The sequence below is a fragment of the Apium graveolens genome, chromosome 3 (genome assembly GCF_009905375.1).
Source record: "Apium graveolens cultivar Ventura chromosome 3, ASM990537v1, whole genome shotgun sequence".
In the NCBI taxonomy this organism is placed as follows: domain Eukaryota; kingdom Viridiplantae; phylum Streptophyta; class Magnoliopsida; order Apiales; family Apiaceae; genus Apium; species Apium graveolens.
Genome location: NC_133649.1, coordinates 273,044,228 through 273,057,168, shown reverse-complemented (window position 1 = coordinate 273,057,168; position 12,941 = coordinate 273,044,228). Strand labels below are relative to the sequence as shown.

At 37.6% G+C, this 12,941-nt stretch overlaps 2 protein-coding genes across 2 annotated transcripts; one reads left to right on the top strand and one right to left on the bottom strand.

The window, feature by feature from the left end:
- The first annotated feature begins 1,494 nt into the window (after positions 1–1,494).
- Positions 1,495–5,289, top strand: LOC141713342 (toll/interleukin-1 receptor-like protein). Its single transcript, XM_074516706.1, has 4 exons — positions 1,495–2,134; positions 2,222–2,822; positions 3,006–4,074; positions 4,169–5,289. Exons 1-2 carry the CDS (start codon positions 1,629–1,631, stop codon positions 2,337–2,339), a joined length of 624 nt encoding a protein of 207 aa, XP_074372807.1. The 5' UTR covers positions 1,495–1,628; the 3' UTR covers positions 2,340–2,822; positions 3,006–4,074; positions 4,169–5,289.
- Positions 5,290–6,442: 1,153 nt separating this feature from the next.
- Positions 6,443–11,486, bottom strand: LOC141713341 (receptor-like protein kinase BRI1-like 3). Its single transcript, XM_074516705.1, has 2 exons — positions 10,857–11,486; positions 6,443–10,653 (listed from the first exon to the last, which is right to left on the bottom strand). Exon 2 carries the CDS (start codon positions 10,519–10,521, stop codon positions 6,886–6,888), a length of 3,636 nt encoding a protein of 1,211 aa, XP_074372806.1. The 5' UTR covers positions 10,522–10,653; positions 10,857–11,486; the 3' UTR covers positions 6,443–6,885.
- Between the last annotated feature and the right edge of the window lie 1,455 nt (positions 11,487–12,941).

Here is a 12,941-nt window from a genome sequence, read left to right as displayed (position 1 = left end):
TAATTAGAAACTTACATTAGCCCCAATGTTAACAATATTTTAATACTAATCAGGCAAGATTAGCAGAAAATATGAAAAGAAAATAAGAAAAGTGGGTTCATGTCCTAGTCATGTTTTCAGTGTTTCAGTCTAATTCAATACTAATGTAGAAGAAATTCATCTTGCTTCTAAAAATTGTTTTTGTGAAAGTCTCCGTTTTCAGCGAGTTATTTAGAAAAAAAAACGGAAATTGTGACAATATATGAAAAAAAACGGAAATTGTGACAATATATGAAAAAATGTATACACAGCACAAATCATTTTAAAGTTTAAACTCGACAGAAAAATAAATTAAAAGAAAGAAGTGACCAGGAGCCAAAAAAAAAAGCAAAATGTAGAAAAAAATTCTTGCCAAGCAACATTTCAGCAACAAATAAATGTATCACAAATTTTCACTTGGTCATTTCAACAAACAGTTTAAGATCATCTCATATCTTTCTTTATTACAGAACATTCTAACAAAAAGAACCAAAACGCAGACAAAAAGGAACGGGCACCCAAGCGAGGTAACAAAAGAAAGTGATGAAGTCTCGTACATCGTTGTAAATTTATTTTTGTTTAATGATTTAATTATAAGCGGTGCTCACAATTAGGAGGTCTTAGTCGAGATTAGTTCAGGGTCTCTATCGTAATTGTACTTCTATTATATATAGGGAATTTGAAATTCGGGGTCACATGCCCAACTGTTGTTTGCCTGTAGATTGGGTCAGGGATGAGCATGATTCGGTTTGGTGCGGTTTCGACTGAAAATCAAATTGTAACCAAATTAATTCGGTTTCTAGATTTAAAAATCAAAACCGAACCGAATACCCATGGTGGGGTTTCAGTTTTTATTTGTGATTTCGGTTTGAGATAACATGGTTTCATTTTTAAAACCAAACAAAATTAAATATAATTTAAAGTAAAAGTTTCCAAATACATTTCACTTTAAAATAGCAAGACGGTCATTATTCTCCGTTGATGCTATAATGCTTGCGACCACTGTCTGGTTAAATCACTAACATATAATTAACTCCTTCACTCGAGCAGGAGCTGTAGGCCCATCTTTGATCTCAGTCAAGGTAAAGAAGTCCTCGAGATTCATATTTAGTATAACAACTAGGATTCATATTTACGAGATTCATATATATATATAATAATTTAAATAAATATATAATTAATTTTATTTGATTCGGTTCGGAATCTATTCGGTTTTAAAAAAATTGAAACCAAACCGTAAAATAATCATATTATTGGTTTGGTTTTTATTCAATTTGGTTATTAATCGGTTCAGTTTTTAATGGTACAGTTTCGTTCAATTTTTAACGATTTCGGTTTCGTTATTTGGTCGGTTTCGCTCATTCTCTAGCTGGGGCATTGAAAAATATATTGTCTTCATATTTAAGTCACCGCACTGCATTTTAGTCCAGGCCACGGGGCCAGTGTTTTCATATCTCCCGTGAATACAGAGGAAGTGGGAAATTTCGCTGCATTTTTCGTACAGGGTCACTGGACCAACATAGAAACGTTGACTAACTGCAGTCCTACTTTCACTCAACCATTTCTTGACAACAACTAGAATTCCTTTATTTTCAAGTTATTTTTCTTCCATGGCTTCCACTAGTAATCTTGAAATAACTGCAGCTTCCGCTTCTTCGTCATCTCCACCTATTACCTGGGATATCTTCTTGAGCTTTTACGGTGACGACACTCGCAGAAACTTTACTTCACATCTTTACTCTGCATTAGATCAAGCTGGAATTACAACCTTCATAGATGATCCTGCTCTTAAAAAGGGCCAAGAAATTTCATCTGGGCTGCTTAATGCAATCAGAGATTCAAAGATATTTGTCGTAGTTATCTCTGAGAACTATGCGCGTTCCTTGTGGTGCCTCAGTGAGCTCCTAGAGATAGTTGCAGGTGGACAGAAAATCAGGTTGTTCCTGTTTTTTACTATGTTGACCCATCAGATGTATGGCACCAGAAAAGAAGTTTTGGAGACGCTTTTGAATATCACGAGAAGCGTTACTCTCCCTAACATGACAAACAAGTGGAAATCAGCTCTTGCTCAAATTGTGGAGGTATCAGAATATCATCACAAAAAGCATGCAAATGAGTATGTCTTATTCTTCCGCATATTAGTGTAATGACATATCATGACATTACTATCTGACTACAAGTCTTTATTTTAAATTACAAACAGGAATGGATCGAAAACTATTCAGAGCATTATAGAGAACATCGCACGACAAGTAACTACAAAGGTCTTACACCTTGGAGAAGAACTATTTGGGATAAATTCTGCTGTTGAAGAAATATAGATATGTGGGATGGGCGGAATTGGGAAAACTACTACTGCAAAAGCTTTCTACAATAAATAACATACCAATTTTGATAGTTGTTGCTTTATTGATAATGTCAAAACAATATTCACATGAAGGTAGTCCTCTACTTCCTTTACTTCAGCAACTATTGACTGCTTCCTAGGAGGAAAGATTATAAGGTTCCTGTTGTTGTCAGTGGAATTAAAAGACTGAAACAAATTCTTTGTATCAAGAAAGCACTGGTTGTCCTAGATAATCTGGACGAATCAAGTTGTTCAGTATTTCTAGCTAGGCATTGCAGCTTGTTTTCAGCTGGTAGTATAATTGTTATTACTACAAGAGATGTGAACTTTCTAAATCAATTGAGACAAGATATTTCCGAAGTAGATGTATACATGGTCAAGAATTTGGGAAATTTCCAAGAGCACACCGCGCCTTTTCTTGACAGGAAATGCATGGGAACATTTGCAAAATCATGAGGTAATTAAAATTGTATACTGAGTTGTAGGATATTAGTTATCCTCGTGAAATGGAATTGATATTTGAAAAGGTTCAAATAGCTTTAAGTTGATTAAATTAATAAACTATGCATTTACGTGAAAGTTTTAGCTGAATCAATGGACAGTCCAGTAAATTGGTTTATTTGTATTTGGGTTATTGTAGCAATCTGAGGCAATTGCCAAAGCAATTGGGTTGTATGAAATGGTTGAAGGAGCTTGATGCAAGTCACACCGCACTTAAGAAACTGCCAGACTCAGTTGCTCAACTCTAGAAATTGGTTTATTTGAAATTGGATGGTTGCAAGAAGCTTAAAAAGCTACCACAGCAGATTGGGATTTGGTATGCTTAAGGAAATTTCTTGCATGTAGTACTGCAATTGAACAACTTCCGGCTTCGTTTGTAGGCCTCATTAATTTGGAGATACTGGATTTGAGCTTCTGCAAAAACCTTAGAAATCTTCCAAATATCATATGGCAGCTCAAGTTGCTTCAAGTACTAAATGTGGATTGGTGTTCACAGCTGGAGCGATTGCCTTGTAAAGATGCAATGTTTAGAAGAGTTGTATGCATCCGATACAGCAATCAGCGAAGTTCCAGATTCAATTGGACTCCTAAGTAGGTTAAGGGCATCGGGATTGGCTTATTGCAAGAAGCTTAAATATCTGTGGATAGTGTATGGAATCTTACATCACTTACGGACTTGTGTATATACGGAACAAACATTGATAGAATTAAACTGCCTGCTATAGCGAACGATACGAAGTTGATTGCTTTAACTATGAAGTGTAATGTAACAGAATGGCTGCCTATGATTCAAAGTTTGTCTTCTTTGAAACGATTATTTCTTAGTGATGGGAGTGAGAGATTAACTTCAACCAAACCACTTAGTCTCTCTAAGCTTAACAACCTACAATATCTCAAACTACAAGTTTAGGGTCATTGTTTCCGGAACTTCCTCTTACTATAACACACTTGATTCTATATGACCATGCAACACTAGTACATCTACCCGGTTTATCCATCTTGGTAAAGTTGAAGAGTTGGAGATATACATATACATCAGCCTTGAATTACTTCCTCCACTTCCTCCTCATCTTATATCGCTTACAGTTTATGAGTGCACAACCCTACAGCATCTATCAGATATGTCAACGTTGAAGAACTTGAGCGATTTGAATTTTGGTAGGTGCAGCAAGCTGAAATCAGTTGGTTTGAAAAAGAGTCTCCTTCAGGTTGGTTAATTTCTGTTTCAACTCCCTTCCTGTATCCCTCTAATGATACAGAATCACACTTTTAGAATTCTAACCTCATTTTTTGATTTTGCAGATGATAAATGTAAGAAAACACTTCCCCCCTTTCTATAAAGTTGAGGTACCAAAGGTTGCAGATTGGTTCAGCTACCAAAGCATTGGGCGTAGTCTCTTTTGATATCCCGACAATGCCTGCAGATAACTTCTTAGGTCTTGCGCTCTCGGTTCTTTTTACAAGCAAAAACACTAATGATGTTTTTTGCATGAAAGCTGATATTACTAATAAAACAAATAGTACAACAAAGTCATGTCTGATTCCTGTATCTGCGGGCATTACAGGAGGTGAAGTATATTATGTGGTAAAATGCATAAGCAGAAGAAATCTTAATAAGAAGTGGAGATAGAATTAAGATTCTACTTCAAAGGCAATTGTATAGTTCTACTGGACACAGAGAAGTTCCTTCTATAGGAATGAAGGTAGAGATGTTTGCGCCCATGTGATACAAAGAACAGTCTCCATCCCGGATTTTCCCTCTGTTTTGAACAGCTTGATGAATTGACACGGTGCCTACTTATCTTCGTTGTCTTCTATGTAGTTTTCTGTGGGTTAATTAGGTTATCTTAAATCAATTTGAGAAAACTGAGTATCAGAATCACTTGATACAGACATATTACTTATGTCAGGTTAAACCACACCTAACCTAACACTCCCGTTTTACGCTGACATAAAGAAATCACATTCCTTTCATCAGAAACAATAGTCATATCTTTAGCATCAGGCATTTCAGCAAAATACACCCAACTATATTGCTCTGAAGAAATCCAGACTACATGATTGATCTATATCTGCATATTATGGCATCGTAAAATTTGGTTAATCTCCTGTTGTGGAATGCTTTTTAATTGACAAGTCTTCTGTCATAAGTATGCTTTGTGTCTCAGACAATTATGCTCAGACCAAAACTTCTCCATGGATTTGTGTTGTTATTGCTTTGTGTCTCAGACAGTTATGCTCCGCTCAAAGTACGAGAGGTACATTCATAATTTTCTTACCCCGAATGTAATAGGTTTAGCAATCTCAGTTATAAGCAAAACTATTGTAAGATAGATGGCAATCTCAGTAAGCAAAAGTCCTGCCCAGATAGGGACTAGATGGTGAAAAAATAGAGGCAAAATCTTGTATGGAGTAAAGGGAGACCAAATAAATAAAGTTTTGATCATTTTCTTCTACCATCATATCAATGCTTTAGCCTTTAGTACCCAAAAAAACCACAGATTCACTACAGATGGAGGACCAGTAAACAGTTACAGAAAAAACTAATGTAATAAAAGTTCAAAGCTAATGTAGAAGAAGTTCATCTTGCTTCTGAAAATTGTTTTTGTGAAAGTCTCCGTTTTCAGCAACTAATTTAGAAAAAACGGAAATTGTGATAATAATATGATAAAATGTGTACACGCCACAAATCATTTTAAAGTTTGAACTTGACAGAAAAATAAATTAAAACAAATAAGTAATCAGGAGCCAAACAATAAAAGCAAAATGTAGACAATGACATATCTATAAAAGCAAAATATTGGGTAGATTTTTCAGAGTAAAGACAAATTCAAATTATAACACACCAAATTAGCAATAATCACTCAACAAAATCATCATCACAATTTGAATTTAATCTGGTTAAAGTAATCACAATTACAAGGTTAGTTAAACAAAAAAATTCACTTGTTTGTCTGCATATTCCAACTTTTTGTTATACTTAAATTTCAAACTTTGAATAATAAAGTTAAAGGTCTTCTTGCAATAGCCATGTCTGAGGACTCTGGGAATGAGAGTGAGAAAGTTAATAAAGAAGGTCATAGATTTTTCTAATCATTAGTTGGCAGCAGTCAAGAATATACAACTGCATCATTCATACTTAACATGAGAAAATCAAGCAAAGCAATACAAACTACTCTTCTAGGCTAGACATGAGTTTTTTGCTTTCATCAAACATCAATATACTGATTTACTCAAGTTTCTTACTGAAGGTGTTGGATGCCTATACATTATGTACACAACCAATCAGACATAGATGCTTACCACTTTTTAAATAACTCAAGCATTGAAAGGCTGTAGAATTTAGTTACTTCACTACTACTTTTGCAGGCAATAAAAGTTCACCGAGTTCGCATGCTAAATGCATGCCACTGCCGCTAAACCTATTGCGGAACAAAACTCAGGCAATCAGGGTGATATTCTAGCAAAAACAACTATTGGGTAAGTTGAGTTCAACAAACTCCTTTACCCGTGAGCTATATTTTTCTGGACTTGCCAATGAATTGAATTTTTTTTTACTAATGTAGGCAGGATATATCAAGGTTTGAGATTTCTTCATATTGTTAAAAAGATCTGAATCCTAAAAGACAACTGTACACAGTGAGACTTTAATCTCATCTCCATGTCACTGATTCTATTAACAATAAAATTGGCAACTCAAAAGCCAAATTGCAACACATCAATAAACAAAACTTTGATAGAGAATATAAGAAAACAGAAAAGGAATTGTGAAGGTCTTGCCAACAATAAGGCTGACTGAGAAAGATTATGCTTGTCCTTTTTTTTCTCCTTGTCCGCAACTTCTGCCTCCTCCAGTAATCTATTATTTACACCGGGCAAATGTCAAAATCGATGCTTTCCCTGCATTTCCATAGTTAAAGACACATCTACCTGTGTCGCCATGGCCTAATTTCACAGAATTCACAAAACTTCAATAATTATTTGTGAAGATATAGGCACATTGAATAAAAGGATTCTTATTATAGGGATTCATCAATCACTGAATTTTTTATGGATAAGCCATCAAGAATATCAGTTTCAGAATCCATTTGAAGTTCTTTAAACATGGCCATGACTTGAATCATAGTCGGCCTTCTGTAGGCTTTCTCATCTAGGCATTCAAACGCAATCTCCAGATAGTGGTACAGTTCAGCTTCACCAGATTGATGCAGTAGTAATTCAGAATCCAGAATCTCAAGCTTTCTTTTTTCTTTATGCAGCTGTTTTGCCCACCCAACAAGATTGTTGTCATCACCAAATTCAGCCGGATCTATTGGCCTCTTGCCTGATAAAAGCTCTAGTAATACAACTCCATAACTATACACATCCCCTTTTGCTGTGCACCTAAAACTCTGGTAGTACTCTGGAGGGACATAACCTGGAGTCCCTGCAAGGGTACTCACACTGAGATGGGTGTCCAAAGCATTTACCAGCCTTGCCATCCCAAAATCAGAAACCCGAGCTTCAAAGTTTTCATCCAGAAGTACATTACTCGACTTCATGTCCCTGTGAATGATGTGGGGTATGCAACTATGGTGAAGAAATGCCAGTCCCCTTGCTGAGCCGATGGCAATCTTTTTTCTAGCAGCCCAGTCAATCCTTAAACCACCTCCAACTTTATGCCTCTCATGAATAAAGGACTCCAGACTTCCCCATTTCATGTATTCATACACAAGAAGCCTCTCCTCTCCAATCTTGCAATAACCAAGCAAAGGAACCAAGTTTCGGTGTTTAATTTTTCCTATGGTTTCCATTTCAGCCATAAACTCTCTATCTCCCTGGCCTGTCACATGGATGAGCTTCTTGATTGCAACGACACGGCCATCCCCAAGTTGTGCCTTGTAGACATCACCGAACCCCCCAGACCCAATTAAGCTACTTGCACTGAAACCATTGGTAGCTTCAAGCAGATGGGCAAAAGTTAGCTTCTGCAAAGGTTTCTCAAATGTGGCAACATTAATGCTTAGAGGTTCGGGAACACTAGACAATTTCCAGCTACTACTTCCAGATGTTGGAAGGCTCTCGATGTATTTTTCCCTCTGCTCCTCCTGCTGATACTTCCTAATCCTGTAAAGTGCACATAAGAGAATAAAGATGCTGAAAAGAGACACTCCAAAACCAATCATCACCCCATTTGTAACTGATGTCTTCTTTCCTTGACTATTAGATCTTAGTGGACGCCGCCCATTTCCTGAGCCACAAGGAGGCAGGGGGACTCCACATAGGCCTGAATTATTCTCATACCTTGAGGATGGGAAAGTAGTCAGCTGACCTCCCGAAGGGACAGACCCAGAGAGATTGTTGTTCGATACATCAAGATCACTAAGGAATGAGAGTCCTCCTAATGACCCTGGAATAAATCCTTGAAGAATATTATGAGACAAATCGAGAACTCCGATAAACTTTAAGCCTCCAAAGCTAGAAGGAATACTTCCAGAAAGATTATTGTGTCCCAAGTTTAACACTTGTACAGAGTTCAATGAACCAAAGCTTTCAGGTATAGTTCCTGACAAGGCATTGTAGGAAAGGTCAAAGTAGATAATGCTTCCATTACTTGCAAAAGTATATACTGTCCGGCCGGAGTATATTCTAGTTGATGGACAGGCAAGAACCATAGGAAATTTTTCAAGCCTTTCAACCCGAATACCTTCATATTCTAATAATCCTCCAGCACCTCTGCATGCAGTCCCACCCTCGTTTCTCACAAACGCGAATTGCTTTCCAGAAACAGGTCCCGGGGAAACAAGGCCAGATTGAGCCGAAAGCTCTGGAGGAATGGAACCTGTTAGAGCATTACTATTTAAGTCGAGCCAAATGAGGCTCTTGCATTTACCAAGCCCTGATGGAATTTCTCCGGTCAGTGAATTGTTTCCCAGTTGAAGGATAGCAAGATTGAGAAGATTGCCTATACCAGCAGGGATACCTCCCTTGAGCTGATTGCTGGAAAGAGACACCCAAATCAAATTGGTACATTTCACAAATGACCGTGGAATGGATCCACTAATGAAATTATTATTGAGAATGAGAGTCTGAAGATTTCCTCCATTGATACATATTCCTTCTGGAATTTCGCCTGTGAGACCATTACCCCACATAACTATATCTGTGATATATGGCAAAGTCCATATTTCCGTAGGAATTGAACCAATAAGGCTGTTGAAGCTAAGGTCAATAGTTTTTAAATTCTTGCAGTTTCCGAGCTCAGAAGGTATTTTTCCTTTAAGATAATTATTTGCAAGCATCAATTTTTCCAGTGAAAGCAAGGAGGATGTTGAGCAAAAACCAGTAGGTATGGTACCGGTAAAAGCATTAGAGCTAAGGTCTAGCACTTGCAGCTGTGTGGCGTTGGTTAGAGATGAGGGAACAGAACCCGTAATGTTGTTGAATGACACATACAGATACTTTAAACTTGGAAGAGAACTTATAACTGAGGTAAGAAAATCTCCAGAGAGCTGATTCTTGCTGATATTAAGGGTCACAAGTGAAGTACACAGTGAAAATGTAGTTGGAAACTGCTCAATCAACTGATTCCCGGATAAATCAAGTACCTCAAGTGTTCTGCAAGCATTTCCCAGCTCCGGTGGAATCTCCCCAAAAAAATTATTTTGAGCTAGAGAAAGGTGCCTCAGCTTCTTGAGGCTCCCTAACAACACCCCTGGAATTTTCAAGCGGATATCATTGCTCGCGATGTCTAAGGTCTCCAGATACTGGCAATTTCCCAAGCTATCTGGAAATCCGGTTCCTGACAGGCTATTGTGGGAGAGATTGAGAACAGTAAGATTGTGGCAAGTCCCAAGTTCAAGATTTACAAGGTTTCCAGTGAAGTTATTGTGTGATAGATCAAGAAACTCAAGGCTGGCAGGAGAATTCGCCACATAATTAGGATGTATTTGGGAGAAGAAGTTGTAGGAGAGATCAACAGTGGAGAGATTCTTGCAAGAAGAGAGAAAGCTAGTTAATTTTCCAGCCAATTTGTTATCTGAAAAATTAAGCAGATTCAAGTTCTGGCAGTTGGATAAGGAGTCAGCCAAGAATCCTACATCCGATATTCGGTTTCTAGACAAATCAAGCTGTAATAAAGATGAACCAAATTTAAGACTACCAGCTGATATTGAATTCCGGGAGAGATTAAGAATCATAAGATGTTCACAAGAGAGTAACAATGACTGTGCATCAAGTGGCTCAGAGAAGTTATTAGCAGACAAATCAAGAGCCTCTAAGCTACATGAAGAAGCAGTAGAGGAAAGGTTGCCATAAAATAAATTTCCACTCAAATGAAGCTGAGACAAACTTGGCAAATTATCAATGAGCTGCGAAAGCTGAAGATTGCCTATGAGCCCCGCGCCGGTGAGGTTGAGAACGGTGACTGTGCCTTCTAATGAACAATCAATGCCTTGCCATGAACATGGGCTTGAAGATAATGTAGAATCCCAGCTCTTCAAAAATCCATTTGGATCAACATCAACTGAGGACTTCCTGAAATTTACCAAACCCTCAACTTCATTTCCTTTAGTTTTTGCTTGTGCTGCTAGTTTCCTTGACTCAGAACAATTGCATAACAGCATTAGGAGGAGGAAGAAAAAGCTCAAAAATTCCACTCTTCTTTGTCTATACATCTTGAATTCTTGATAGTGTATGTTTTTCCAGAATCTAACAAAAGTAACTACATTTGCAAGTACCCTTGTTTGTAATGTTAATTCTGGACTCCATATCTACACATTTTTTGATGAGCTAGCTTAGGTAATAACCTGAAATTTTATTCAAATCCAAACCAAAAATAAATAAATAAATAAATAAATAAAGGGTACTGCAAGTACTCATCAGATTGACCAACCCATATCAAAAACTGACAAAAGCACTCAAAAGCTAAAAACTTTAAACAGATTGTAAGAAACACAGTTAGAAAATCAAGAAAGAACAACTGTATGAATATCTATAAGAAAATGAGTACCTAGGTGCAGGTGGTTGTGTGGAAGTAGCTAGCAACACAAATACGGATCAGCCCTTTAAAGATGAAAAAATGAATTGTGTGTATCAAACAAGATGGAGACACAAAACTGGTACCCAACAACCTGATAAATATTAGTAGCAGGCAGTACTATAAGACTTGTTATTGCTGAGATTATGGTACTATGTTCAGAGTTGTTGTCGGCTGTCACAAGAATTGGATGATTGTGAATTGTTTTCACTTTACATTAAATGCAAAAATATAGTGTAAGATTCGGACACACGCACACACATCTAGAAACAGAATGACCAAGTTGAGGTGGGGAGGGGGGCTGTGTTTGTTGTTATTCTTGTTGTGTGCAACCATGCAGAGTTGAGAAATAAACCCAGTTTGGATTCTTGGTAAAGAATGAATAATAAATAAATAAATATTGGTCTTATGCTAAAGTGGCTGTGAGATATGCAGAACAGAGGCAGCAGAAGAAGACATTTGAGTGACAATAAGGAGAAAAAAGAGAATACTTAGCACAAAACAGGCTAAAAGTAAAATTGGATTAGCCCCAGCAATTTAGCTCATCATCTCAATGTCTTAAATTCATTTTTTTTTAATTGGACGCTCTAATTTAAGATAGGGATGATGGCGATCTTCGAGATTAGTCGAGCCGGACAACTGGTTACAAAATGTTATATGTATTTATAAAAAAAAAAAGAGAAAAATAAAAGGAGGGGTAAATCTTGGGCTAGTATAGGGGGGTAAAGGAGGGCGTGTTACAAGTTTGGCTTTTGTGAGGGGAGGATTGTTGAGGAAAAGGGAGGGTCTTTAACAGCCCGCCAATCAAGTGTTTGTTTTTCTTTAGGTACGGGGTCCAGTCAAACTTATTGTTACTGCTTTTGCTTATTTATTCTTCTTTTTGTTTCTCTTTCTGTATTGTATATTTTGTATCTATATTATTATTATCCAGATGCTCCTGCTTTCCGTGACTCCATTTATATTCATAATAATCACTGAGCCGCACTACGGTACTGATGACTAGAGCCGGCCAAACGAACGATTTGGATCAGCCCGATCGGAATTCGGCTCGTGTAAAAATCGTATAATTCGGCTCGTCACGTGCCGGTTCATAATTCGGCACTAACCGGGTGTCCAGACGAACCGAATACGAGTTAAAATCTGTTAAACCGTAACCGGCCCGGCCCGGCTCGCCTAAATCGGACGATTCAGACGAACAAACCGGCTCTGCCTAAACCGCCTATTCGGCCCGCCTAAACCGCCATATCCATTCTTTTCATATGTACATTAGCAAAAGATATAAACATACATTCACCTTGATTCAAATTATTTCTTTTTAAAATTGGGATTACATGATATACATGCAACAGTCTATGTATAAAGTGACGACAGAGGGAAGGTGGAGGCACAGAAGAGTAGGTAGACAGGAATTATAGAGGGAGGTGGTCCCTTAACTTCACCTTCACCGAAGGCAGCACCACCAATTTTGTTTAAAATATAAACCAGACCGCCAATTTGCTAGTTAACCGCCAATTCGCGAGTTAACCGCCTACAATTTGCAATTTACATATATGTGTAACTTATTTGTTTATTTGTCTAAAACACTGAACCGTATAATTCGCCAAATTCGCGGGTCGTTCACGGGTTATTGATTTCTGTAATCGGCATGGCTCGGAACGGACCGTATAGTCACACGGGCCGTTCACGAGTTCAGTGATGAGCGAACCGGCCCGTTCAAAATTCGGCCCGGCACGCTCGGCCCGCTCGTTTGGCCAGCTCTACTGATGACTCCTTTCATATCCGGATATGGTATCCGTTTATACAGAAATGAAAGCGTATGAGGTTAAATTGTGTTAGATTCCTGCAAAACAGAATCGGAGGAGTAACATTCTCGTAACACCTCCGGCGGGAGAATGAGAAAAGAATTACTTGAAAAAGAAAGATAGAACATGAGTTATTTGAATATATATATATATATATACTGTGTATGTGTGTAGAGATTGAAAAAATAACTCTTAAAACCCTTTTTTGGGGCATTTTATAAGGTCACAATTTAGGATTTTGGGATCTGTACCTTTT